Source organism: Leptodactylus fuscus, chromosome 7 (assembly GCF_031893055.1).
Source record: "Leptodactylus fuscus isolate aLepFus1 chromosome 7, aLepFus1.hap2, whole genome shotgun sequence".
In the NCBI taxonomy this organism is placed as follows: domain Eukaryota; kingdom Metazoa; phylum Chordata; class Amphibia; order Anura; family Leptodactylidae; genus Leptodactylus; species Leptodactylus fuscus.
The window spans coordinates 116,280,517-116,307,276 of NC_134271.1; the positions used below are offsets into that span (position 1 = coordinate 116,280,517).

The 26,760-nt window shown below is 43.3% G+C and overlaps 1 protein-coding gene across 1 annotated transcript in view; it reads left to right on the top strand.

The window, feature by feature from the left end:
* The first annotated feature begins 5,577 nt into the window (after window positions 1-5,577).
* The window catches only part of SLC25A21 (solute carrier family 25 member 21), a 249,608-nt gene continuing 228,425 nt past the window's right edge, over window positions 5,578-26,760 (top strand). Inside the window, exons 1-2 of the mRNA XM_075282913.1 lie at window positions 5,578-5,606; window positions 9,422-9,526. Coding sequence (XP_075139014.1) covers window positions 9,457-9,526 — 70 coding nt within the window. The 5' untranslated portion in view covers window positions 5,578-5,606; window positions 9,422-9,456. The remainder of the gene's footprint in view (window positions 5,607-9,421; window positions 9,527-26,760) is intronic.

Genomic DNA, 26,760 nt, shown 5'->3' on the forward strand with positions numbered 1-26,760 from the left:
TGTACTAGGCATGCAGTGATGTAGCGGAGCTGTGTGTGTCTACTAGGCATGCTGTGATGTAGCGGAGCTGTGTGTGTGTACTAGGCATGCAGTGATGTAGTGGAGCTGTGTGTGTACTAGGCATGCAGTGATGTAGCGGAGCTGTGTGTGTACTAGGCATGCAGTGATGTAGCGGAGCTGTGTGTGTCTCATAGGTAGGCTGTGATGTAGCGGAGCTGTGTGTGTCTACTAGGCATGCAGTGATGTAGCGGAGCTGTGTGTGTCTCATAGGTAGGCTGTGATGTAGCGGAGCTGTGTGTGTCTACTAGGCATGCAGTGATGTAGCGGAGCTGTGTGTGTCTCATAGGTAGGCTGTGATGTAGCGGAGCTGTGTGTGACTAATATGCATGCAGTGATGTAGCGGGGCTGTGTGTGTGTACTAGGCATGCAGTGATGTAGCAGAGCTGTATGTGTCTACTAGGCATGCAGTGATGTAGCAGAGCTGTATGTGTCTACTAGGCATGCAGTGATGTAGCAGGGCTGTGTGTGACTAATATGCATGCAGTGATGTAGCAGAGCTGTGTGTGACTAATATGCATGCAGTGATGTAGCAGGGCTGTGTGTGACTAATATGCATGCAGTGATGTAGCGGAGCTGTGTGTGTCTACTGGGCATGCAGTGATGTAGCGGAGCTGTGTGTGTCTACTGGGCATGCAGTGATGTAGCGGAGCTGTGTGTGTCTACTAGGCATGCAGTGACGTAGCGGAGCTGTGTGTGTCTACTAGGCATGCTGTGATGTAGCAGACCTGTGTGTGTGTACTAGGCATGCAGTGATGTAGCGGGGCTGTGTGTGTCTACTAGGCATGCAGTGATGTAGCGGGGCTGTGTGTGTCTACTAGGCATGCAGTGATGTAGCAGAGCTGTATGTGTCTACTAGGCATGCAGTGATGTAGCAGGGCTGTGTGTGACTAATATGCATGCAGTGATGTAGCAGAGCTGTGTGTGACTAATATGCATGCAGTGATGTAGCAGACCTGTGTGTGTGTACTAGGCATGCAGTGATGTAGCGGAGCTGTGTGTGTCTACTAGGCATGCAGTGATGTAGCGGAGCTGTGTGTGTCTACTAGGCATGCTGTGATGTAGCGGAGCTGTGTGTGTCTACTAGGCATGCAGTGATGTAGTGGAGCTGTGTGTGTACTAGGCATGCAGTGATGTAGCGGAGCTGTGTGTGTCTACTAGGCATGCAGTGATGTAGCGGAGCTGTGTGTGTCTACTAGGCATGCTGTGATGTAGCGGAGCTGTGTGTGTGTACTAGGCATGCAGTGATGTAGTGGAGCTGTGTGTGTACTAGGCATGCAGTGATGTAGCGGAGCTGTGTGTGTACTAGGCATGCAGTGATGTAGCGGAGCTGTGTGTGTCTCATAGGTAGGCTGTGATGTAGCGGAGCTGTGTGTGTCTCATAGGTAGGCTGTGATGTAGCGGAGCTGTGTGTGTTCGTGGAGTTCACTTAGAGACCACCCAAACAGAATACTGCATGCATTGACAAGCAGTGAGCAATGAAATCTTGGGTCCCCAATTAGACTCCCTGAGCGGAATACCAAACACATGAACCGGCCTAAGGCCCCATATAGCGGAGCAAGATTTTCTTTAAGCATCTTAGTGTTCACAGTCTTTTCTCTTAATCGGTTGCCAATGGATATGGCCATGAATGCAGGAACATGGCTTGTCAGATGCCGAGCCATGATTTCCTTCTTGTGGCCAAGTTGTCGTCTTTTTACCTGTAGTGTCCCTACATGATCTCCTGATAAGGAAATTATGACAAGTCCCAGGTCATAGAAATTCATGGCCGTATCCATCGGCAACCAATCAAGACAACAGACTCACTACTGAGATGGTTAAAGAAAATCTTTAAAATGCTGCTTCATTTTTCATTATTTTATTTCTATAATGTTGAATATTTGTCTATATATTTAAATATGGTTATGTTCTTGGGAAAAACTCCTTTAACCCCTTCCCGACATGTGCCGTACTATTACGGAGCATGTCGGGTCTGTAATTATGGCGACCGCCCGGGAGCTTTAAGCAGTAGACAACCGGCTCTAATGCCTCTGATCGGAGGCATTAACCCCTCCGGCGCCACGGTCAAAGGCGCCGGAGGCGCCATTTTCCTGGCGGCGCATGGGCGCCGCCATTTTGCCGGTGATCGCCAACTCCTGGAGCATGCTCCAGGGCTGACGTCACGTTGCCATGACAGCCGGGAGCCTTTACAAGGCTCCCAGGCTTGTCTGCAAATTCTCTCTTTTGCAGGCTGGTCTATGCAGCCTGCAAAAGAAAGGATGATTTTTTGCAATGTATTAGCATTGTAATGCATTGGATTAGTGATCAGACCCCCTGGGGTTCAACACCCCTAGGGGGTCTAATAAATGCAACAAAAAAAAAAAATATATAAAAAGTATTAAAAGTTCAAATCACCCCCCTTTCCCTAGAACAAATATAAAAGTAGTTAAATACTGTGAAACACATACATGTTAGGTATCCCCGCGTCCGAAATCGCCCGCTCTACAAATCTATAAAAATATTTTTCGTGTTCGGTAAACGCCGTAGCAGGAAAAAGTCAAAAGTGCTAAACTGCTGTTTTTTCACTGTTTTGATTCTGATAAAAATTTGAATAAAAAGTGATCAAAGCAATAACATTTCCCGAAAATGGTAGAACTAAAAAGTACACCCGGCCCCGCAAAAAAAGAGGCCCTATGCATCCCCGTACACTGACGTATAAAAAAAAGTTACACCTGTCGGAATATGGCGACTTTTAGAAAAAAAAATTTTTAACACAGTTTTGGATTTTTTTTAAGGGGTCAAAATGTAAATAAAACCATATAAATTTGGTATCCCTGGAACCGTACCGAAACACAGAATACAGGGGACATGTCATTTTGGCTGCACAGTGAACGCCGTAAAACCAAAGCCCGTAAGAAAGTCGCAGAAATGCATTTTTTCTTCAAATCCACCACATTCTGAATTTTTTCCCTGCTTCCCAGTACATTATATAGAATAATTAATGGTGGCATCATGAATAAAAATTTGTCCCGCAAAAATTAAGACCTCATATGGCTCTGGGAGCGGAGAAATAAAATGGGGTTTAGAAGGAGGGGAGTCAAAAACGAAAATCAAAAAATGCCATCGGCGGGAAGGGGTTAATCTTTAAGTGCTCTCATGGTGTCTGTCATAATGATATGTGTATGGTAGACACCATGATGGTACTTAAGGGTTAAAATGAGATCCTCCTTGACATACTATACAGACGTGTGTTTCAGCACTTCTACATACGATGAATGGTCAGACTGTGAGAACCTTTTGTTGTTAATATTTGTATGGGTGTCCATCAGAAGTGCAGCCATACTTATGGCAGGGTAACAGTCTTAAGTATGTCTAACTTACAATTGTATTAAGTGTTTGTTTTATTTTGGGGGTTTTCGTTTGTTTGTTTGTGTTTGAATTACATCCAGGGAAAGGAAGAAGGAAATAAAGCGCTAAATTCTGAGGAAATACAAATTCTTGGCAACTCTGTACTACACCTATGAGGTGGCAGAAAAAAAAAAAGTAGGGTGCCTGCCATGCAGTGGTAGCTGTATATGGATTGTGTGGGTTACGAGACCAACACTCACACACTCATCAGTGTTTTGACGGACACGAAAAATGGACCCATTGACTTGTATTGGTTAGTCCGTCCATGAAAATAAACCAAATTAATTGATAAATTGCCATGTGTATATCCGCATTTACTCCCATTTTCTTAAAAAGGACGTGTATTAGGGCATAATTACATGGATGACTTGAAAGAAACTCCATGGCAGAAATCCAACGCTGAACCAATTGTAATCTTTCTTAAAATCAACGCCAAATTCGGCTGTGTGACCATGTCCTTATGTTAAGGAAACCACATAGTAAACTGCTGTGCTTTACAGTGTCAGCTGTTTGTTACCCACAGAATTAAAGCATTGTTCCTAACGTTAGGGGCATAAGGTATTATATGCAATATTAGCAGAGCAACAGATTTCTTTGCACTAGGAATATTGTGGTTGAGTAAGTCTTATATACTGATAAGATAGTCCTTTAATAGTCCCACAGTGGGGAAATTTCAGCATGTTACAGCAGCATAGTAATACAGATATAGGATAATACACAATAATATATTACAGAAGGAGACACACATATGCTGAGAAGAGACAATATACTAGGAGTCCATAGCAGCTAAGGAACAGAAGAAGGAAGACATCATAATCATTAGTTCTCTGTGCGGAGTGATCTTCACTTGGTCTGATGCAGATTATACAGCCTGGTCGCAGTTGGAAGGAAGGACCTGCGATAGCTCCTTCTCACACTTGGGGTGAAGCAGACGGTCACTTACAGTGCTGCCAAGTGCCATCAAGGTCCCATACATAGGGTGGGATTTGTTCTCCCGCATGGAGGTCACCACAGACAGTATCCTTCTGTCACCCACCACCTGTACTGGGTCCAAGGGGCTCCTCAGGACAGAGCTGGCCCTTCTGATCAGCCTGTAGTGTGAAGCATGCCTATAGATGACTACATTGGGTACAGTACTGACATATTAGACCTCATTCACATAGTAGTTGTACACTGCTCAAAAAAATAAAGGGAACACTTAACTCCAAGCAACCCTGATCAATTTCACATGCTGTTGTGCAAATGGAATAGACAACAGATGGAAATTATTGGCAATTATGAAGACAGACCCAATAAAGGAGGGTCCTGCAGGTGGGGACCACAGAGCACATCTCAGTACCAATGCTTTCTGGCTGATGTTTTGGTCACTTTTCAATGTTGGTTGTGCTTTCACACTCGTGGGAGCAACTGGTGACACTTGTAACCCATGTCCTGGATACATCTGTATGTGGTAGCTATTGGAGTACTGACTATAGCCTAGTCCAGTCCATGTGGGTCACCCCCAAATTCTGCAATAGCCATTTTTTGACAATCATTTCAAGGCTGCGGTTATCCCTGTTGCTCGTGCACCTTTTTCTATGACAATTTTTCCTTTCACTCAACTCTCCATTAATGTGTTTGGACACAGTAATCTTTTGCTAAGAAGTACACTACCCAAAAGTAGCCCCTTAGTGATTTTCTATAGGGTGGCAGGTGAACCTATACTTACGCCCTCTTGTGGCAAGACCCAGTGTCTAATCAGTTACATATCTGCCTGAGACATAACCGCGTGCTGAGTTTTACACCAGTTCAGCCTTTCTATCCATGTGTTATTTTTTTTGTCAGTGAGTACATAGGAAATAGTTACACTGTTTATGTATGGTACGTGCTGACTCCTCCCATATATGTGAATGGTCACATGGTCATGACATCATCAAAGGTCCTCTCCACTGTCTAGTACACTACACTCATGCTTGTTATCAGCTGGTGGGAAATCTCTACCACCTGATTGGCTGCCAGGAAGAGGCTTGACACTCAAACAGCCAATGACATTCTAGATTCCGAATCCGCCTTTTACAGGGTCAGCCAATCAGTAGTGAGTAAAGTGAGCGCTGTCTGTAACACAGTATCTGCTTGTAGCTCCTCTGTGTGAGATTACAGAGGAAGTTCCCAGCCGCACATAGGTACAGATGAGAGGGGTTTGCAGCACTCTGAGCACGGATTATAACAGCAGGGATTATAATCTGTGAGAAATGACTGACTGCATCATTTACTATTCTGGGGGGATATAGAACGGTGACCTGCTCGGGGTTTAGTATGCTCAGGCGATTCTGCCTACTATATATATGTACTATGCAGTACACTGTGTGCAGGGGGGTCTGTGTGGGTGTGGCGGGTGTCATTCCTAATTTAGATATGACATGTATACTCTGCTATAAGCATTTTGAGACATGTTTATGTTGTGGCGTTTCCCATAATTCATTTTTCTGGCCTGGTCTCAGAGTGTGTTAGGTGGTACAATTGTCAAGGCATCCAGGTGACGACTGAAGTATCTGGTAGATACAGTACAGACCGAAAGTTTGGACACACCTTCTCATTCAAAGAGTTTTCTGTATTTTCATGACTATGACAATTGTAGATTCACACTGAAGGCATCAAAACTATGAAGTAACACATGTGGAATTATATACACTTTGAAAGTGTCCCCAAGTGCAGTTGCAAAAACCATCAAGCGCTACAAAGAAACTGGCTCACATGAGGACTGCCCTAGGAAAGGAAGACCAAGAGTCACCTCTGCTGTGGAGGATAAGTTTATCCAAGTCACCAGCCTCAGAAATTGCAGGTTACCAGCAGCTCAGATTAGAGACCAGGTCAATGCCACACAGAGTTCTAGCAGCAGACACATCTCTACAACAACTGTTAAGAGGAGACTTTATGCAGCAGGCCTTCATGGTAAAATAGCTGCTAGAAAACCACTGCTAAGGACAGGCAACAAATAGAAGAGACTTGTCTGGGCTAAAGAACACAAGGAATGGACATCAGACCAGTGAAATCTGTGCTTTGGTCTGATGAGTCCAAATTTGAGATCTTTGGTTCCAACCACAGTGTCTTTGTGCGACGCAGAAAAAGTGAACGGATGGACTCTACATGCCTGGATCCCACCGTGAAGCATGGAGGAGATGGTGTGGGGGTGCTTTGCTGGTGACACTGTTGGGGATTTATTTAAAATTGAAGGCATTCTGAACCAGCATGGCTACCACAGCATCTTGCAGCGGCATGCTATTCCATCCGGTTTGCGTTTAGTTGGATCATCATTTATTTTTCAACAGAACAATGATCCCAAACACCTCCAGGCTGTGTAAGGGCTATCTGACCAAGAAGGAGAGTGATTGGGTGCTACGCCAGATGACCTGGCCTCCACAGTCACCAGACCGGAACCTAATTGAGAAGGTTTGGGGTGAGCTGGGTCGCAGAGTGAAGGCAAAAGGGCCAACAAGTGCATCTCTGGGAACTCCTTCAAGACTGTTGGAAGACCATTTCAGGTGACTACCTCTTCAACCTCATCAAGAGATGCCAAGAGTGTGCAAAGCAGGAATCAAAGCAAAAGGTGCAGAACCTAGAATATAAGACATATTTTCAGTTGTTTCACACTTTTTTGTTAAGTATATAATTCCACATGTGGTAATTCATAGTTTTGATGCCTTCAGTGTGAATCTACAAATTTCATAGTCATGAAAATACAGAAAATTCTTTGAATGAGAAGGTGTACCCAAACTTTTGGTCTGTACTGTAGGTCCAGTTCACATTATTAGGACCTGGCACATAACTTCTTCAGGCTTCATATGGCCGCCTCAGGAACTTTCTTACTCCACATGTTAAATGCATACCTCCCAAGTTTGAAAGGATAGAAACTGAGACCAAATGTGTGGCGTGCCACTGCAAAATTAAATCTGCCCGTTTTTCTTTGTGACCCCACATAGTATAATGCTCATACACTCACCCTAACATTATATGACCCCACATTATAATGTTTCCCTCCAATTGCACCACAGTATGAAGTCCCTTCTTTCTGCCCCATTTTAAACTGGGGTCAAATAGAGGGGGACATTAAACTGGGAGCAACTAGAGGCACACATGTCCCCCTTCAGCTACATCTACGGTTTAATGTCCTCCTCCATTTGCCCTCCCAGTTTAATGTACACTCCTCCATCTGTCTCCAGATTAACGCCCCCCTCCATCTGTCTCCAGTTTAATGTCTCCCTTCAACTGCAACCAGCTCCATTCATCTGCCACCAGCTTAAAGGGATTCTATCATTAGAATCCCTTTTTGAACTAAGACCACATCAGAATAGACTTAAGAAAGGCTATTCTTCTCCTACCTTTATTATTCTGATCTGCTCTGCTGTTCCGCTGTTATTTAGTTTTTTTGCCGTATGCAAATGAGTCTTCAGAAAGCACAGGGGGTATTCCCCTTTGCTAAAAAAAGCACAGGGGGCTTCCCCTTTGCTGTCCGTGGACTCTCCAGTGATGCCTCCATCCTCATTTGCTGACCTAAGCCACCTCACGCTTAGCAGAGAGCAGGTCCACCCCCTGCCTGCCAATGCCGCCCATCCGCCCCGCCCCCTCCTCCGGGGGGGGGGGGGGGCTTCTTTCTGTCTGCCTCAGGCGGCAAAAAAGCTAGGACCACCCCTGCCCGCCAAAGTTTGACATTTTAAAATCACTGATACTCACCTCTCCTCCTTTGCTCTGTCTCTTCTCCTGGAGTGTACAGGGAGCTGCAGTCACCACGTTAGTGACATCATCATATAGCGCCTACAGCTCTAGGGCCGGAGCATAGGAAGGAAATCAGTGGTGAAGCAAGTGCTGTCTGAGGACGGCTCCTGCTTCACCATCGTATTCTACTCTTCTGCATCCTCTCCAGACACAGATGAGTTGAGTCCAGGACATGCCTCTGGCAGACCGGGACCGGAATCCAGGACTGTCCCGCAGACTCTGGGATGGTTGGGAGGTATGTAAATGTCACATGAAGTGAAAGGGAACTGAGCTGCAGTAGCCTGTCATGGTTACTACACAGTATGCAGCAGAGCTACAGTAACCTGGCATGGTCACTGTATTGTATATACAACAGAGCTGCAGTAACCTGGCATGATCACTACATCATATACGGCAGAGCTACATTTACCTTACACGGTCACTACACATTATACAGCAGAGCTCTATATTCAGGGCTCCAGGGTTGTGAAGCTGGTGACCAAATCACAGAACTCCGACCTCTCTATTTTTCCATACTCCTGCTTTGATTCTGCCTTATAAATGGCTTACAGCCATGGTCATTTAGAATCAGTAAAGATCCTCATTAAAGGGCTAGAGGTAATAAACTATGAATCTATGTAAGTATACATTACCAATAACTGTATAACCTAATTATCAATAATTAAACATTTTATTTTGAAGCCAGAGTCGGCTAGATCTTTTCCGATTCCACCCAAAACTGTCCCTGGCTCCAAGTCCACATCCATGCAGATCCCTGACCTCAGCCTCATCGTAACCCTTTAGGAAGAACTACAATAGAGATAACAAACCAGGCCCTCTCATCCAACACCACTAACTTCACCAATTCTCTACTGGATTAATGGGCAGAAATTCCCAGACATGCTCCGAAATCTTATAGATTGTCTTCCCAGAAGAGTGAATGAAGGAGGGAGGACCCACTCCATATTAATACCTATTGATTTAGATTGGGATGTTATAGAGGTTCCTATAGGTGTAATGTGGAATTGTCCTAATATTTTTGTCCTTATAGTGTATGTTACATGCAATAGTTCATGTTTTATCACATCCCATGACTTACAGTATTTACCAACAGTGCTGGAGCGGCCTATGGAGGGGCCAGGCTCTAATACAACAATAGTCCAGTAAAAGGCCACTAAATTTGATGGGTACTATAGTTACCCATAGTCCATCACTGTTTACTAACACAATGTGCTCTTCCTTTAAGGGACATCTGGTCAACTTTGACTGAATCCAGCTATCATGTCTGCCCCTCCGCGTGTCAGCTTTTGGACAGAAGCTTCTCAACAGGTTTTGGCTGGAGGATCAGCAGGTAAGCGTCTTCTCATTTTTGGGAATTTGTCAAAACATGGAGCCTGTGCAAAACAACAACCCCTAAAAATGTGAAATAAGTGGAAAACAAAGTTAGACAGAGTCTCTACAGATCCCTACTATGAAGCCGCAGACACTTTGCATACTGCCACGATTTCTCAGTATTATGGAAACATTCTCTCTAAGTAATGGAAAGTTAATCTATCACCTTGTGTAAAATGGAGAGGTTTTTTTGTTGTTGAATTCACATGGTGAAGTAGATCCCTATACATAAACCTACATTTTGGGTATTATTCTGGACGGCAGGCAGTGATTTCAGCTCTATCTGTGTCAGATACAGAGGTTGAATAGTGGAGCATTGAGCGATCAGCTCCATTATTTAGCCTTTGGTGGATGCTGTCTGCGGCAGGGAAGCGCAATAAGTGCCGAGCTGCAGACATTACAGCCAGATTGCAGGAGAAATTAAATTAGGGGGGGGGGGGGCATTTGGAGGCTCCACTTTCAAAAATTTTGCAAGGGGCACCACAATGCATTGAAACAGCCCTGGATGGGCTAAGGCCTCATTCAAATCAGCGTTTGGATTCCGTCTGGGGGAGTCCACATGGGGACCCCCCCTGAACGGAATACAAACACAACTGCAAGCACTGGTGCAGTAAAGGCACACAGACCCCATATACTATAATGGAGTCCGTGTGCTTGCCGCGCGCTGCCCACACAAATCATTCAGACAGGAAAGTAGCTGGTGAACTACTTTCCTGTCCGCAAGATCTCTGTGGAGATTTGGCGGTAAGCACACGGACCCCATTATAGTCTATGGGGTCGGTGTGCTTTTACTGCACCAGCGCTTGCACTTGCGTTTTGTATTCCGTTCAGGGGAGGTCCTCATACAGACTCCCCCGGACGGAATACAAACGCATATGTGAACCAAGCATAAGTCACCAAAGAGAGAACTGCTCCTGCTAACACAGTAAGGACTCATGCATGGGAGCCCATTTATTAAATGCATGTGCACTAATAGGGCAAACTGTAAGGGACTGTGTAAAGAATAGCAATATACTGGGATTGAGTGTAATATAAAAGAAATGCTGTGTGTGAAAGACAATCTAGTGAAGCATGCAATAGTGTAAAACCAGTGTTTCCTCTAGCCTGTAGTATACATATACCGTATACACTCGAGTATAAGCCGAATTTTTCAGCCCAGTTTTTGTGCTTATACTCGAGTCAGCAAAAAAAATTAAAAAAAAATAAAATAAAATATATATATATATTTATATATATTTTCATAGTCCTATGAAAAAGTTTGGGCACCCCTATTAATCTTAATCATTTTTAGTTCTAAATATTTTGGTGTTTGCAACAGCCATTTCAGTTTGATATATCTAATAACTGATGAACACAGTAATATTTCAGGATTGAAATGAGGTTTATTGTACTAACAGAAAATGCGCAATATGCATTAAACCAAAATTTGACCGGTGCAAAAGTATGGGCACCTCAACAGAAAAGTGACATTAATATTTAGTACATCCTCCTTTTGCAAAGATAACAGCCTCTAGTCGCTTCCTGTAGCTTTTAATCAGTTCCTGGATCCTGGATAAAGGTATTTTGGACAAACAATTCAAGTTCAGTTAAGTTAGATGGTCGCCGAGCATGGACAGCCCGCTTCAAATCATCCCACAGATGTTCAATGATATTCAGGTCTGGGGACTGGGATGGCCATTCCAGAACATTGTAATTGTTCCTCTGCATGAATGCCTGAGGATTTGGAGCGGTGTTTTGGATCATTGTCTTGCTGAAATATCCATCCCCGGCGTAACTTCAACTTCGTCACTGATTCTTGAACATTATTCTCAAGAATCTGCTGATACTGAGTGGAATCCATGCGACTCTCAACTTTAACAAGATTCCCGATGCCGGCATTGGCCACACAGCCCCAAAGCATGATGGAACCTCCACCAAATTTTACAGTGGGTAGCATGTGTTTTTCTTGGAATGCTGTTTCTTTTTGGATGCCATGCATAACGCCTTTTTTTATAACCAAACAACTCAATTTTTGTTTCCAAAATGAAGCTGCCTTGTCCAAATGTGCTTTTTCATACCTCAGGCAACTCTATTTGTGGCGTACGTGCAGAAACGGCTTCTTTCTCATCACTCTCCCATACAGCTTCTATTTGTGCAAAGTGCGCTGTATAGTTGACCGATGCACAGTGACACCATCTGCAGCAAGATGATGCTGCAGCTCTTTGGAGGTGGTCTGTGGATTGTCCTTGACTGTTCTCACCATTCTTCTTCTCTGCCTTTCTGATATTTTTCTTGGCCTGCCACTTCTGGGCTTAACAAGAACTGTCCCTGTGGTCTTCCATTTCCTTACTATGTTCCTCACAGTGGAAACTGACAGGTTAAATCTCTGAGACAACGTTTTGTATCCTTCCCCTGAACAACTATGTTGAACAATCTTTGTTTTCAGATCATTTGAGAGCGGGCTGTCCATGTTCGGCGACCATCAAACTTAACTGAACTTGAATTGTTTTGTAGAAAGAAATGGTCCAAAATACCTTCATCCAGGATCCAGGAACTGATTAAAAGCTACAGGAAGCGACTAGAGGCTGTTATCTTTGCAAAAGGAGGATCTACTAAATATTAATGTCACTTTTCTGTTGAGGTGCCCATATTTTTGCACCGGTCAAATTTTGGTTTAATGCATATTGCGCATTTTCTGTTAGTACAATAAACCTCATTTCAATCCTGAAATATTACTGTGTCCATCAGTTATTAGATATATCAAACTGAAATGGCTGTTGCAAACACCAAAATATTTAGAACTAAAAATGATTAAGATTAATAGGGGTGCCCAAACTTTTTCATAGGACTGTATATATATATATATATATATATATATATATATATATATATATATATATATATTTATTTATATATATATATTTTTTTTTTTTAAGGAGGGGGGGTCTATGACCAGCCACAATATTAATGTATAGAATCTCCCATAAGATAGTGTAAAATAAATAAATAAAAGTTCTAAATCCCTCCTTTCTCTAGAATACTTACAAAAGTAGAAAATGACTGTGAAACACAAAAACATTAGGTATCCCTGTGTCTGAAAGTGCCCGGCCTACTGAATATAGGGGATCTGCAGTGCTCCTGTTAATAAGAGCACTGCAGATACACTATATTCAGCCAGACTGAATTCCAAGTGGGGGAAGAAAAAACAGTCCTCAAGCTCAGGGGCAAACAGAAGGGGCAGACAGAAGGGGCAGACAGACAACCAAAACACCCCCTCCCCTTTCCCAGCAACTACTGCACCCAAAAACTCCAACCATTTTAATTTTTGAAATTTTCCAGTAGTTGCTGCATTTCCCCCCTCGGCTTATACTCGAGTCAATAAGTTTTCCCAGTTTTTTTGTGGTAAAATTAGGGGCCTTGGCTTATATTCAGGTCGGCTTATACTCGAGTATATACGGTAATTTGAAGGTAAAAAGGGGGAAGTAGATAACATCTGAGATCAAATGAGGATTCAGGAACCCTGTTCTTGTGGTTGGAGAGCAGTCAGACCCCCACTGATCTAGCAGCTATCTTTAATTCAGAAAATTGCCAAGATCAAACCACCTACTGTAGAATGAGCCTGTTTTAGCTCCATATTAGCTGCATGACCCACCTCTGTGTTCGAAATCCCTTTTAATGGATCCAAAAATACTGGTAAAGCTTTAATTATACTTTTCATGTAGACTCATAAAAACCATCGCCAACCGTGGTAAAACCTGTTGTCATTATGATCCACTATATACTGTATGGGCGTCCTGCTGTATACATGCGTTAGTGAGTACAGCCACCTACCTTATCCTTCCATGAATGTAGAATACATGGCCACATGGTTAGTGTTATCTCTGTCGTATCATTGTAAGGTTATTTTAGGTAATTTTACTTTCCTCCTGGTTTTCATCACCTCTCCTATTAATGTTTCTCCCTTGTTATTCTGCCTCAATGCTCTTTTCATGTGTTGTGTTAAGTGTAATATATTACAAAGAAAATCTGCTGAAAATAATTCATTATTCTATGGAAATTGTGTTTTCTCCTATAAAACGGCATGGTCATTCCTAACAAGCTGCACATTTACACAGCACCGGGGAGGAATGTGCTGAACCAATACCTTTCTTAGTAGGTGAAATGTGAAATTTTCTGGCTCCGTCTAATGGGTCGGACTCTGGAATCTGAGGCTCAGTAATGTCATTGTATGTCTACTCTGCCAAAGATTCTGCTGTAAATACCTTAAGTGGTGAAAGAAGTATTGATCACTGCCAAGTCATTCTGATCTGATGAAATGCACGTAGGATAGATCCTATGGAGCAGCAGGTACAGCCTCATTCACATGTAGACTTTTATGGGCAGCTTGGGAAATTTTGCCTAACTGCACTAAAACCTCAAATTAATGTAAGGTATTGAAGCAAGATTTCAGTTAAGGTGTAAAAATTATATTTACCCGTTGGGTGCTACTTACCTGCTGTTTGCATTCCTCAGCATTGGCTGCTTTTTTTTTTTTTTTATTTGCTCCTATTGGGATGAATTCACATACAAACGATTTGTTGTAGAGGTTTATGCAAATGTCCTGTTCATCTATATGGGATTTGCTTGCTAAAAAATCACCCCATTCGGATGAAAAGAACTGGTTTTCAGTAGCAAAAATCTATGCAATAAATATGCTGTGTGTGGATTCATCCTTACTACATTGGTCTGATCAATAGTTGGAGTTTAGATGTGTGCTCTGACTCCTCATTCACATCTGCGTTTGGTAATCCATTCGGGGAGTCAGCATGGGGACCCCCAAATGGACTACCGAACGCATTTGCAAGTACTATGCAGTAAAAGCACACGGACCCCATAGATTATAATGGGGTCCGTATGCTTGCCGCGAGATCTCTGCACGAGTCATGTGGACAGCAAAGTAGGGGGACTCCCCTGAACAGAATATCAACGCAGATGTGAATGTGGCGTAAGTTGTTAAGAGAGTTCCCTCCAGTTTTATCAGATGATTTTTCATGCTTTACACTGCAGCTCTGCTTGTTCAGATAGGTTTCTGTGTAGAAGGACAAGCTCACCAGGTAATCTGTGCATGGAGAACTGCTATCTATTACTACAAGTACAGAATAATAGTTAACTACCATAAACTAAGCCACCAGTGAAAGAACAAAGATCATCTGGTTCCAACTTCAGGAAGTGGAAGCTTTCATTTAAAGGCATTGTTGATCAGGACAACTTTATGTTATATACGTATGTCATAGAGTGATGGCTCCTGCTTCCACAACTCCTCATTTTGGTGGATCCAGCCTTTGCAATGTTACCTGGATGACTTATTTACATGACTGCCATGTAATACTACGTACTGGCTAGCCACAATTTGGGCACATACACACAGGGCAAGAGGAGGCAGATTCTGACACTGAATCCACCTCAGAAATCCCCCCAGGAGGCCACACGGTGGTTCAGTGGTTAGCGCTGCAGCCTTGCAGCGCTGGAGTCCTGGTGTTCAAATCCTGCCAAGGGCATAAAACCATTTGCAAGGAGTTTGTATGTTCTCCCTGTGTTTGCATGGTTTTCCATCCCATATTCCAAAGACATACTGATAGGGAAAATGTACATTGTGAGCTGCCCTTTCTTTAGGCGGATTCCGTGACTGATTCAACCCCGGCGTCCACCACACGACAGCACCGTCCAGACTAGGCCCATTCATTTGAGTCAACTCTGGAGGGGGAAGCAGCGACTGTCAGAAGACGCGACAATTGTGGCAGACGCAATTTGGTCCAATTCTGATGCAGCTTCCTGCATCAGAATCAGGACCAAAATTCGCCATTCCATGCTGCGTGTGACCTAGCCCTTACTGTCCGTTACACAGTAAGTCCATTGCTTATAGACTTCAATGTTAAAAAAAATAACGTCACTTGCTATCTGTTTTTTTTTTTTAATGGACAGAAAAGTCCTGCATGTAGGATTTTTTGTCCGCTGGTAAAATACAGACTTCTGACGGATTGGGTGTAAACGGACACAAGCGGGCACAAGTTAAATTCCCATTGCAATGAATGGAAATTTTTATCGAATTTCTGACGGTTCAGCTAGTGTCCATTGCTAAAATCTTGTAATTGGCAATAGCTAGGACACTGCTGATGGTCACCAACAGTAGTGTGAACGCCCTCTAACTGGTCAGCTAGTTTGTGGAGTGTGAATGGTGACAGATCATATACATATATATTCAGTGCATTGGGACAACGCAAAAAACTGATGAAAATCAGATGCAACAGATATTAAAAACAGATCCTCAGAGACATTTTTCATGGAGGGAAAATTTGAACAGTCATGTGAATGAGGTCTTACGATAGGTAGAAACTAGCTTGGAGTGAACATGTACATTTACTGTAAGATTCCCATGGGGTCAGCCTCTTAGGAGAGTGTCCTTTTGGGACACAATTGACAGGTTTATATGCAGATTGTACCCTTTAGTACAGCCTAGTACTCTGTTCTTCAGCACCACATAAAACGGATACATAAAAGTACATTTTCTTACATTACACATCAATGGGAGACTGATCCAAACATTGAGTATGATCTATAGTTACAATGTATACATTATAAAAGATCTGGTTAATGGATCTATCAAATAAAATGGAAACATATGGCTATAATACAGACATTTACAACCCATTTTTGCAATATATGTTCCACTGAATCTCAATATATAAAAGAAAATAATTGGCCCTGTGACGTGTATGTAAAGCTGCAAAGACGAGGACTGAGATCCCATAGAGTTCTCATATGTTGCTATAACACTGACTGGTGACAATATGCAGCTCTATGGCATGTCCACAAGATGGCAGACCCGAGCCATCCTATTGCTGAATTGTCAAACCATGGGAGTGAAAGTCAGTCGTCTCTTTTTGCTTTAAGAGTTTCAGGATAATTTTTTTTTTTTTTTTTGGAATGAATTGGAAAGTTGTATAATGTTCATATAGTTATAAAGTTTTGTTTTTTTGGGTGACAGAACCTTGACTAAGTTGAACCATAGGAAGAATATGCAAATCTGTCTCCCAAGATGTAAACAGGGAGACAGTGCCTCTGTTATGCTGCCCTCTATAGGCAGCACCCTGAACAACATGCCCGACTTCCCAGAAGCCTTTGCTGCATGATGCGAGGTTATAACCAAATCAGTTTCTCAGCTACGGACGGCACCGTTTCTGTCTCTTTGAACCAATAAAATAAGTGCCCTAAGTGGACATATGGAAAGGGATTGTCCTGAAAAGGCAACCCTTGTAATTAAAGGGGCTCTATCAGGGAAATTATGCTGATAGAGCCCCACATATGCGTGAATAGCCTTTAAAAAGGCCATTCAGGCATTGCTAATGTTATATTAAACTACTACCCCCACCCCCGTTTTAAAATAATGCCCTAAAAAAGAATATGATAATTATACCGTATCGCGCACGCTGGGCGGGCATGCACGGTCCGACGTCATCTTTAGCCACGCCTACATCTTCTCTTTCTTCTTGTAGCGATTTCCTCGGGTCCCGTCTTCCTCGTCTTCTTTTTCCGGCATCATTGCTTGTAATCCCGCGCCGGTGCAGTAGCAGGGGAACAGTAGAAGGGGAACTGAGTATGCTCAGTTCCCCTGCTACTGCGCCGGCGCGGGATTACAAGCAATGATGCCGGAAAAAGAAGACGAGGAAGACGGGACCTGAGGAGTAGCAGGGGAACTAAGCATGCTCATTATGCTCAGTTCCCCTGCTACTGTTCCCCTGCTAAAGCGCCGGTGCGGGATTACAAGCAATGACGCCGGAAGAGGAAGACGGGACCCGAGGACATCTCTGCAAGAAGAAAGAAGATGTAGGTGTGGCTAAAGATGACGTCGGACCTTGCATGCCCGCCCAGCGTGCACGAACAGTATGATTATCATATTCTTTTTTAGGGTATTATTTTAAAACGTGGGGGGGGGGGGGAGGGGTAGTTTAATATAACTTTAGCAATGCCTGAATGGCCTTTTGCACTGATGTATAGTAGCGGCAACAGGCTCAGCACTTATTCCTGCTGCCTACATAGGATTAGCATGAGCATAGCTAGGCTGTAATGTAGGCAACGGGACAATTGCCAATCCTTGTTGTTTCTGCTACAATACATCAGTGTAAAAGGGACATCAGTCAGATCAGTTTTTCTCCTGACCGCTATCTGTGTCATTATATAAGATCACGGGGGGAGTTTCTTGTGGGCCCACAAACCTCCACAGCTGGTAGAGGAGGCACTATGGGGTTTTGTACCGTGTGGTGGCACGATGGGTGGCATCATCTGTGTAATGACTCTAATGGGTTGTTATGCTAATTGGGGACAGAAATGTAGCATTATACTTTGTGGGGACACAAATGGAGCAATATTTCATGTGGAGGCCATAAAGGGGCATTATACTGTGTGGGGCACTATGGGGCATTATACTGTGTGGGGCACTAATAAGAAATTACTTTTGGAGGCCACTAAGGGGCAATATACTCCCTAGTCCTCACTTGGCCATTCACTGGTATTGTAGTATCTGCTGGGGACATGTCTATGGGGAGTAGGTAAAGGCTAAGGGGGTGTTCACACCACTCTTGGTATCTGCTCAGCAGTGTCCGTGGCTATTATACGTACAAGATTTTAGCATATTTATTTATTTATTTATTTATTTAAACTGACACCTCCTGAGCGGACACCAACCTACCTTACTACACCATACTGTGCTATTGTGTTTCTGGCAATACTTTCAGTGGATCCTGGGGCAGTAGTAACTGCAGAACTGCTAGTAGTATAGTCCCTATAGTATTCACACACCTCAATGGAGTACAGTAGGTAAGGATTTAGCATACTGACACTATGTCATCATCTTCCCTGGGACTATTCATAATCCCAGAGTATTTCCGTATTCTCCCAAGATTTAGGGAATTCACTGTTAAAACCACCCCCATGTAGACACTGGCCAACACTGTCTTCCTGAATGATGATTCGGGATAGCGGTGGTCTGGTAACCAATGAGTGCCTTCATCAGGAGAGATGGAATTGCTCGTTGGTTGCAGCAAGGCCCAGAAGTGAGCAGTGAGTAGAGTTCTCATTACTTACTGCTACGTGGACTCTTCACCCCTTCTTTGTGCTGTGTAGGTGCCAGGACCAGAGAATAAGTGGGTGGTCCTAGGAGTGAGACTCATACTCTCCCCTCAGTCCCTGGGCCATGTACTAAGTGGGCTCATGATATTATACTGTGTGGTATCTGGGGCCACAATAGTGTATGAGACCTGGGGACACAACAGTGCATAGGACATGGGGACACTATTCTATGTGGGACCTGGCAGGATCTGGGAGCATTACACTATGTTAGGCAATTTAGTGAACACTATAGTGTGAAGAGTGAAGCCCTCCCCCCCCCGCAATACCCCCTCCCCCCCGCAATATCCCCTCCCCCAAAACACTGAACAATCCTCTGCACACCTCTGTTTATTTCCAGTATTACCCATATACTGGGGGGGGGGGGGGGGTAAGTTGTAAATCCCTCCTTTCCCTAGAATACATATAAAAGTAGAAAATGACTGTGAAACACATACACGTTAGGTATCCCTGTGTCTGAAAGTGCCAGGTCTACTGAATATAGGGGATCTGCAGTGCTCCTGTTCCTTCGGGAAGGGGTCAATAGGAGCACTGCAGTTACCCTATATTCAGTCAGACTGAATTCCAAGTGGGGGAAGAAAAAACCCAGTCCTCAAGCTCAGGGAAGGGGCAGACAGACAACCAAAACACCCCCTCCCCTTCCCCAGCAACTACTACACCCAAAAACTCCGACCATTTTAATGTTTGAAATTTTCCAGTAGCTGCTGCATTTTCCCCCTAGGCTTATACTTGAGTCAATAAGTTTTCCCAGTTTTTTGTGGTAAAATTAGGGGCCTCGCCTTATATTCGGGTATATACGGTACTATCACAGAGTTATGGGACAGTACTGAATTTTTGTGGAGTAAAAATGTGCAATACTAGACCATGAGCAGATGTGGCACTGCTTCTGAAAAAGCTAACTTTTTCTTTTTTGATCTTGGACAGCCCCATTAATAAAAAAAAAAGAATATCAATTAGTGGCTATGACTGGTAGGGGTCCAAACCTGAGTACCCATGGAGCGATGACAGAGCAGTACAGAGAGGCACTGGCAATGCCTAGGGGAATTTGTCATCTCTATCTTGGAGACCAATGTCTGTGGAGACCATTTTGGGTGCTCTTATATGGTGCAGCGGCTAGTTCTCAGACCATACCTATAGTTTCTGCTTGGTGCAGTAGTAACTGTGCAGGTGCTGGCTGCTAACTAGCAGTTGCATACAATTGCCGGGTTGCACCTATACTTACTATTAGTGCATGCAGATGTAGTTGGGTCGCACCGTGTCGAGGTACCCTCAAAAACCATGAAATATTGCAGCTATTTTCTATAATTGTCAGATGGGGCCAATATAAAGCCGATCATTTTCCTCGAAGACTGGAAAGAACTGCTGCTCTCGATCAAGCTTGCCACTCCATAATAAATGACTCCTTTTTCCTCTCTGTCATTAGCATTTATAATTGTATATTTTTTGGATTGTACCTCTGGGATTTCACAATGGATACAATAAGGCCACTCAGACTTGTTGTATCATAGGTGACATCACAAAAAAGATGGCTGCCTCATTAGCTTTGACACCACCTGTTATTCTGCCTGACTGACCCTGGTTTTAACTGTGTCACATTGTTGATCCCCTTCTTCAAGGCTCACTAAGACCTGACCGCTGAGCTCCACTTTGCTTAGAAAAATATTGGTTTTTGCCAGAGGCTGAAATATGAATCACGCAGCAAGAACAAATTAATTCACCATATCGTCTGATTTTTTTAAATTTTTATTTCTGGCATTTTCCATCAGTAGTACAATCTACAAGAACATACAATACTCAGAGCTCTGCTTTATTTGTATCCTCAATAATTCTGAAAGAAGAAAAAAAGACTTGTCTGACAAAGCGTTCTGTGCAAACACAAAACGTGTAGCGCTTTAGAAAAAAAAAAAAAAAAGGATCTATAGGTTACTTATTCACTTGTATTAAAGTACCTTACAGTCAGCACCGCACCTCCCATGAGGCGACCTGAAGCGATTTGGGGTGGCCCTGTGGACGCAGCGCTGCTCCAGCGGCCACCCCTCACGCTTAGCAGAGAGCAGGTCCTCTCCCTGCCTGCTCTCTGCCTGCTAACGTCGCCCACTCCATCCCCTCTGCTCCGATCCGCCCCCTACGCTCGGCTCCGCCCCTCTCCCCGGGGAGGGGGGGCGGCTTTCTGACGTCCGCCTCAGGCGGCACAAAGACTAGGATCACCCCTGCTTACAGTCTGATCAAGTCCATTGCCAGCACCTTCTGCAATCCAGGATTTAGAGCCTTTGCTTTTTGATGCCAGGACCGGTTCCTTGTGTTTGTTTGTATCCTTGAGGCTGAAATTACAATTTTCTAGTAATTCAAGTTTAAGTTTTTTGCACTTATTTTATTTTTTCCTTTAATAAAATATATTTGATGTTTTAATTTCCCTTTTTTATATTAAGAATTAACTTTATCGTTTCAACATACCAATTCCATTTGCATTTTTGTGTTATTGGGGGAAGAACAGAGGATATGCATAACAACATGGGATCTGCCAGTGGAGGTTTTTCCTTTTTTGCATTTTTTTTAAAATCCAGTTTAGGCTAATGGTTATTGAATGGAGTTGCCCTCCTTATAGCCTCTGTATAACACAGCTGTCATTTTAAAAAACCTCAAAAGCATTGATGGGTGTGGGTCTGGGTGTTGAGGGTTGCTCAGGGTGCAGAAGCTCTTTGAGTTCCCCTTCATTACGGCTCTACTCGGCTGTCCCCGGACCTGAACTCATTCATAGACTTATATGTTTCTCTATACCTTTCATTCTTGTCTCAAAGGAGATCCAAGCTTCCGCTAAGCTGAGCGGTTCTCATCAGTTGGTGGGGGTCTTTGTGCCGGGACCAGTGCTGATCACTAAAGCAAAGGGGCAGAAGTGCTCAACTTAGGCTAAGTTCGGATCTGCTCCATTCGAAGCAAAATCCATTCCGAATTCTGGCTGATAAAGCCCTACATGCAGGACTTTGTTGTCTGGTGAAATAAGGGATTCCAGAACAGAAGTCTTGCAGTCCCCATTATAGACATTGGGATCTTTTGGACTTTATTACATCCGCTACAGGGGCTCCCATGAAGCACATTTTTATACTGGCCGAAATTTCCATCAACTGCTCATTTCCCATATAGTGGCCACTGTGGGAGAGATATAATATTAAAATAAGTAATATTAAATAACATATATATATATATATATATATATATATATATATATATATATATATTTTATTGTATCCAGGATCTGACAGACCAATAAGAGAAGCAGAGGATCCTCCCGAGGGTACAGGCTCTATGATGTATTTGGTGATGACATTGTCTCCCTTATGAGTTTATGCCCAAATACTGATGATAAAATTAAAATTGCACAAGTGTATTTTCAGTATGGAATGAAAGCGATTTCCTGTGGTGGGCCAATGAACCCCTGAGTCCAATACTCATTATGTCTGTGCAGTATTGCATGCCTAAAATAAGATATTGCCCATACAATTGCTGTTGTCATTGCAACTGGCATTAAAAGGAGGCACTAAACCACCTAAAGGCCATTACAGATTGGTGGTTCACTGTCTAAATACTAATGCTCTTTGAGAAATAAAAAAAACTTTATACTTACATGTCTCCTGAAGCCAGGGAAGTAAACCTTGTATTCCGTTGCATTCACACTAAAGCCGAGATATGTTACTAAGATTTGAGTGAACCGTGGAGGTGCCAGTGGTATAGGAATTGGGTAAGTATAAAGGTTTTCCATTTTGGCCATAGATAACAATAGCATAAGGCTATTTGGGACTCTAAACAACCTATCTATAAGGACCTGTGAGTGGTTTAGTGCCACAAATAGACTTCAGAGGTTTGGCTTAAAGTTATCAGTTATCCGTAGGATCAAGGGCGTATCTATCGGGGTAGCAGCTGTAGTGGCTGCCACAGGGTCCGGGACATTAGGGGGCCCAGCGACAGCCGCTACCGCTGTGTTTTTATTTATTTATTAATAGGCCAGGTTCCTGCTCATGGCCGCCTGTGCTTCTGCGGAGGCTGTGAGCAGGAGCCGGGATCAGTAACTGACAACGCCGGCCCCACAAACACTATTATTCTTATTAATCTTTTCAGACCCCCGAGTATAATAATTGGAGGCTCGGGGAGGTGAGGGAACATAAAAAACAGTGTTACTTACCTCTCCTCGGGGTCTTTCGGGGTGGGGAAGTTGGTCAGTCGGAGTCTTCGAGAAGGGAGGAAGCCCCCATATCAAAGGTTCATCAAAGGGCCCCATCAATCCTAGTTACGCCACTGCGTAGGATAGGTGATAAGTGTGTGATTGGTAGAGGGTTAACTGAACAGGGGGACATGTGTCCCCCTGTATGGATGGAGACATTTTTTGCTGCCACTCCATTCCTCTCTAAGGCTGGGTTCACACGATGTATTTTGGCTCGTAATTTGGCATGTAGACGCTGCGGGAGCTTTTGCGGGCCGTATACGCTCCCATTGATTTCAATGGGAGCCAGGACCCTATACGCAGCGCTATTTTGCGGCCGCTGCAAAATCACGGCTGCAAAATTGCGCCACATATACGTCCCGGCTCCCATTGAAATCAATGGGAGCATATACGGCCCGCAAAAGCTCCCGCGGTGTCTACATGCCAAATTATGAGCCAAAATACATCGTGTGAACCCAACCTAAGGAATGCTAAAGAACAACCAAGTTATTGGTACCTGGGTTATTTCAAGCCCATGCTTGACTATCACTTCATTTTTACAGGGCACAGAGGACCCTAGTTGTTAGGATTGGTGAGGGTTCCAGCAGTTAGATCCCCACTGATCAGATTCTTGGTACGCCCCCTATATATCATCAATGACATTGCCTAGATCACTAGCTATAAAGGTTTAAGAGGGGACATTGGGGTAGTATTATTTATGGTTCTGCACAGGGTTAATTGTTGCCTTCATTTACAAGAACATTTTTGTGAGTCTGAGAATATATATACGCTCGTTTTTATTGTAAGAATTGCTCCCTTAGGAAAGTTCATGCTGAAGTTGCACTATGTCTAGGAAATAGAGATCTATTTCAGGACTTGTTCTCGGTATTTCCTTTTGCTCTTATCTTGTAGAAAATCGTTTAGCTTTTATTTTTTCTTCTTCTTTTTTTATGTATTGGAAAATTGTCTAATTTCTCTTTTTTATGTTGGATGGGTTACACTGCCGGAAAATTGAGCTGTTTAATCACATCTGGTGCACAGAGCAGGATGGATCCGAGTGTGCAAAATACAAAAAATCTTTTTTTACGCGGTACATGTACATGGTAGTCTATGTAGTCTGCAGCACTGTTGTTGAACATTTTTCAGTGCACAACCTGGCAAGGAAAAGCATGTCACACTTATTTTTGATTGACTTCGAGGAGGAAATACTGCAGCATAACAAACGTCTTGTAAAAACTTTGGTTTTCAGTGCTCACATTCTTAGACCTTCTTTTTATTGTTTCAGTGGATCTAAAAGAAAAAAAATGAAGCGGCTGTGCAATATTGTTTAAAAATGTCTTCTTGTTTTGTGTCTACAGCTCCTTTGCAGACCTATGTGTCTCCATGATAACAGACAACACACATACTCTGTAGTCTGATTCTATCTCCTTCCTAAGCTACTAAGCAGAGATTGGCAAGAAGCATGGAGAAGATGGAAGGGGATGGGAGTTCAAGATCAGACTACAAAGGTTCATAGTTTGTTACCACAATGATACATAAGTCTGTATGAGAAATGAAGACACAAATGGCTAGACTATTTGCAAAGTGTATAAGCAAATGCAGTGAGACACTAAGAGTATGTTCACACAGAGTATTTTGCAGGAAGATTTTGACGCAGAATCCGCAAAAATGTCTCCCATTAATTTCAATGGGAGTCACTCACTTTTTTTTTCCTCTAGCGATTTTTATTTTTTTTTTTTCAGCTAGCGGGAAAAAAAACGCGGCATGCCCTATCATCAACCACAGCTTGAGACACCCTCCTGATTAGGGCCCATTCACATGGCGGAAACCTTTTCCGGCGTGTGCGTTCTCTGCGTGGTTAGCCGCAATGGGATGCTGATGCAGTGCATTGGCATCTCGTCGCATCATTCCCAAATGAATGGGCCAAATTGGGAGTCAGCTGCGGAATCCGCAGGAAGATAGGGCATGTCACTTCTTTTTAGCTGAAAAAAATCGCTAGTGGGAAAAAGAAAAAAAAAGTGAGCGACTTCCATTGAAATGAATTGGAACCTCTTTTCAGGCAGATTTTGAGGTGGATTCTGTGCCAAAATCTACCTACAAAAAACTCCATGTGAAAATATCCTAAGGCCCATTCATCCGGGCCTACTCAGGAGCGGGATGCCGATGCATCCCATCATGGGTAGCTGTGCCAAAAAGCCACACGGCGGAAAAGGTTTCCACTGTATTAACTTCCCATACTTCCATTTTGACCATATGTGGCTGAGATGGGAACACCCTTTTAGGCTAAGGCCCCACGTTGCGGAAACTCAGTTTTTTTGTTGCGATTTTATGAGCCAAAGCCAGGAGTGGATTAAGCAGAAGGTAGAAGTGTAAGAACTTCTTATATATTTCCCATTCCTTTTGTAGTCATTCTTGGCTTTGGCTCAAAAAAACGCAGCAAAAACTGCAACAAAAAAAGCTGTGTTTCCGCAACGTGGGGTCTTAGTCTTAATGTAATTTTTCATGTAATAATTTTACACCCCATTAATGTAGTTTTTCATGTATAATTTAGCTATAATTTATATTGACATTGAAATTATTAGAGGACTAGTCATTTTTGTTTCCTACTGTAAAAAATCAACTTGATCAAGAAATATCTAGTAAAGTGAGAAAAACCTAAATAAAAGCAATAGACTACAAAGCTTTCTCTGGAGACTTATTCATAGGCTAATATTGGAAAGTGACCGTTCTATAGGCAACCACTGATATACTATTGTAGTGATGTGAACCTTAAATGACTAAAATATGTTTTGACCTACCGTATTTTTCGGACTATAAGACGCACTTTTTTTCCTCCCAATATGGGAGGAAAATGTGTGTGCGTCTTATAGTCCGAATGCAGCGTGTGCAGCGTCTGTGTCCCGTCTGTGTGAATCAAAAGGAGAGCAGCACGGTGCCTGCCTGCTCTGCCCCTCCTTCCCTGTCTGTGTCGCGTGTTTGCAGGAGCGAGATATGAGAGGCAGGGAAGTAAGGGCGGGCCAGACGGGTGAAGGAAGCGTGGTTTCAAGCTTGCCGAGAAAACCACGCCTCCTTCTCCCGTCTGGCCCGCCCCTCCTTCACTGCCTCTCAGATCTGGCTCTTGCAATGAAGCCACACAGACAGGGAAGGAGGGGCGGGCCAAATGGGAGGAGGAGGCGTGGTTTTCTCGGCAAGCTCGAAACCACGCCTCCTTCACCCGTCTGGCCCGCCCCTACTTCCCTGCCTGTGTGGCATCATTGCAGGAGCCAGATCTGAGAGGCAGTGAAGGAGGGACGAGCCAGATGGGTGAAAGAGGCGTGTTTTCAAGTTTGCTTAGAAAACCACACCTCCTTCACCCGTCTGGCCCGCCCCTTTTTCTCTTCTTGCATAGCTTCACTGCAGGGTGTCTCTTTCCATCCATGGATGATATAGATTAGATATAGATAGATAGATAGATAGATAGATAGATAGATAGAAAGACAGACAGACACAGACAGACAGATAGACGGATAGATAGATAGATAGATAGATAGATAGATAGATAGAGATATATGTTCAAATCACCCCCATATCCCTAGAATACATATAAAACAAAAACATTACTGTGAAACACATACACATTTGGTATCCCTGTGTCCGAAAGCCCCCGGTTCTATTTACATTGGTGAAATATTATATTATTAGGTTATTAAATATTTCACCAATTTTTTTTCCTTAAAAATTTTTTTTTCCCTATTTTCCTCCTCTAAAACCTTAGTGCGTCTTATAGTCCGAAAAATACGGTATTTACTTTGCTTGAAAAGAATAGGGTGCAATATGCAAATGCCTGTATTTTGGCTGCTTTTGTTGCACTGACCTGT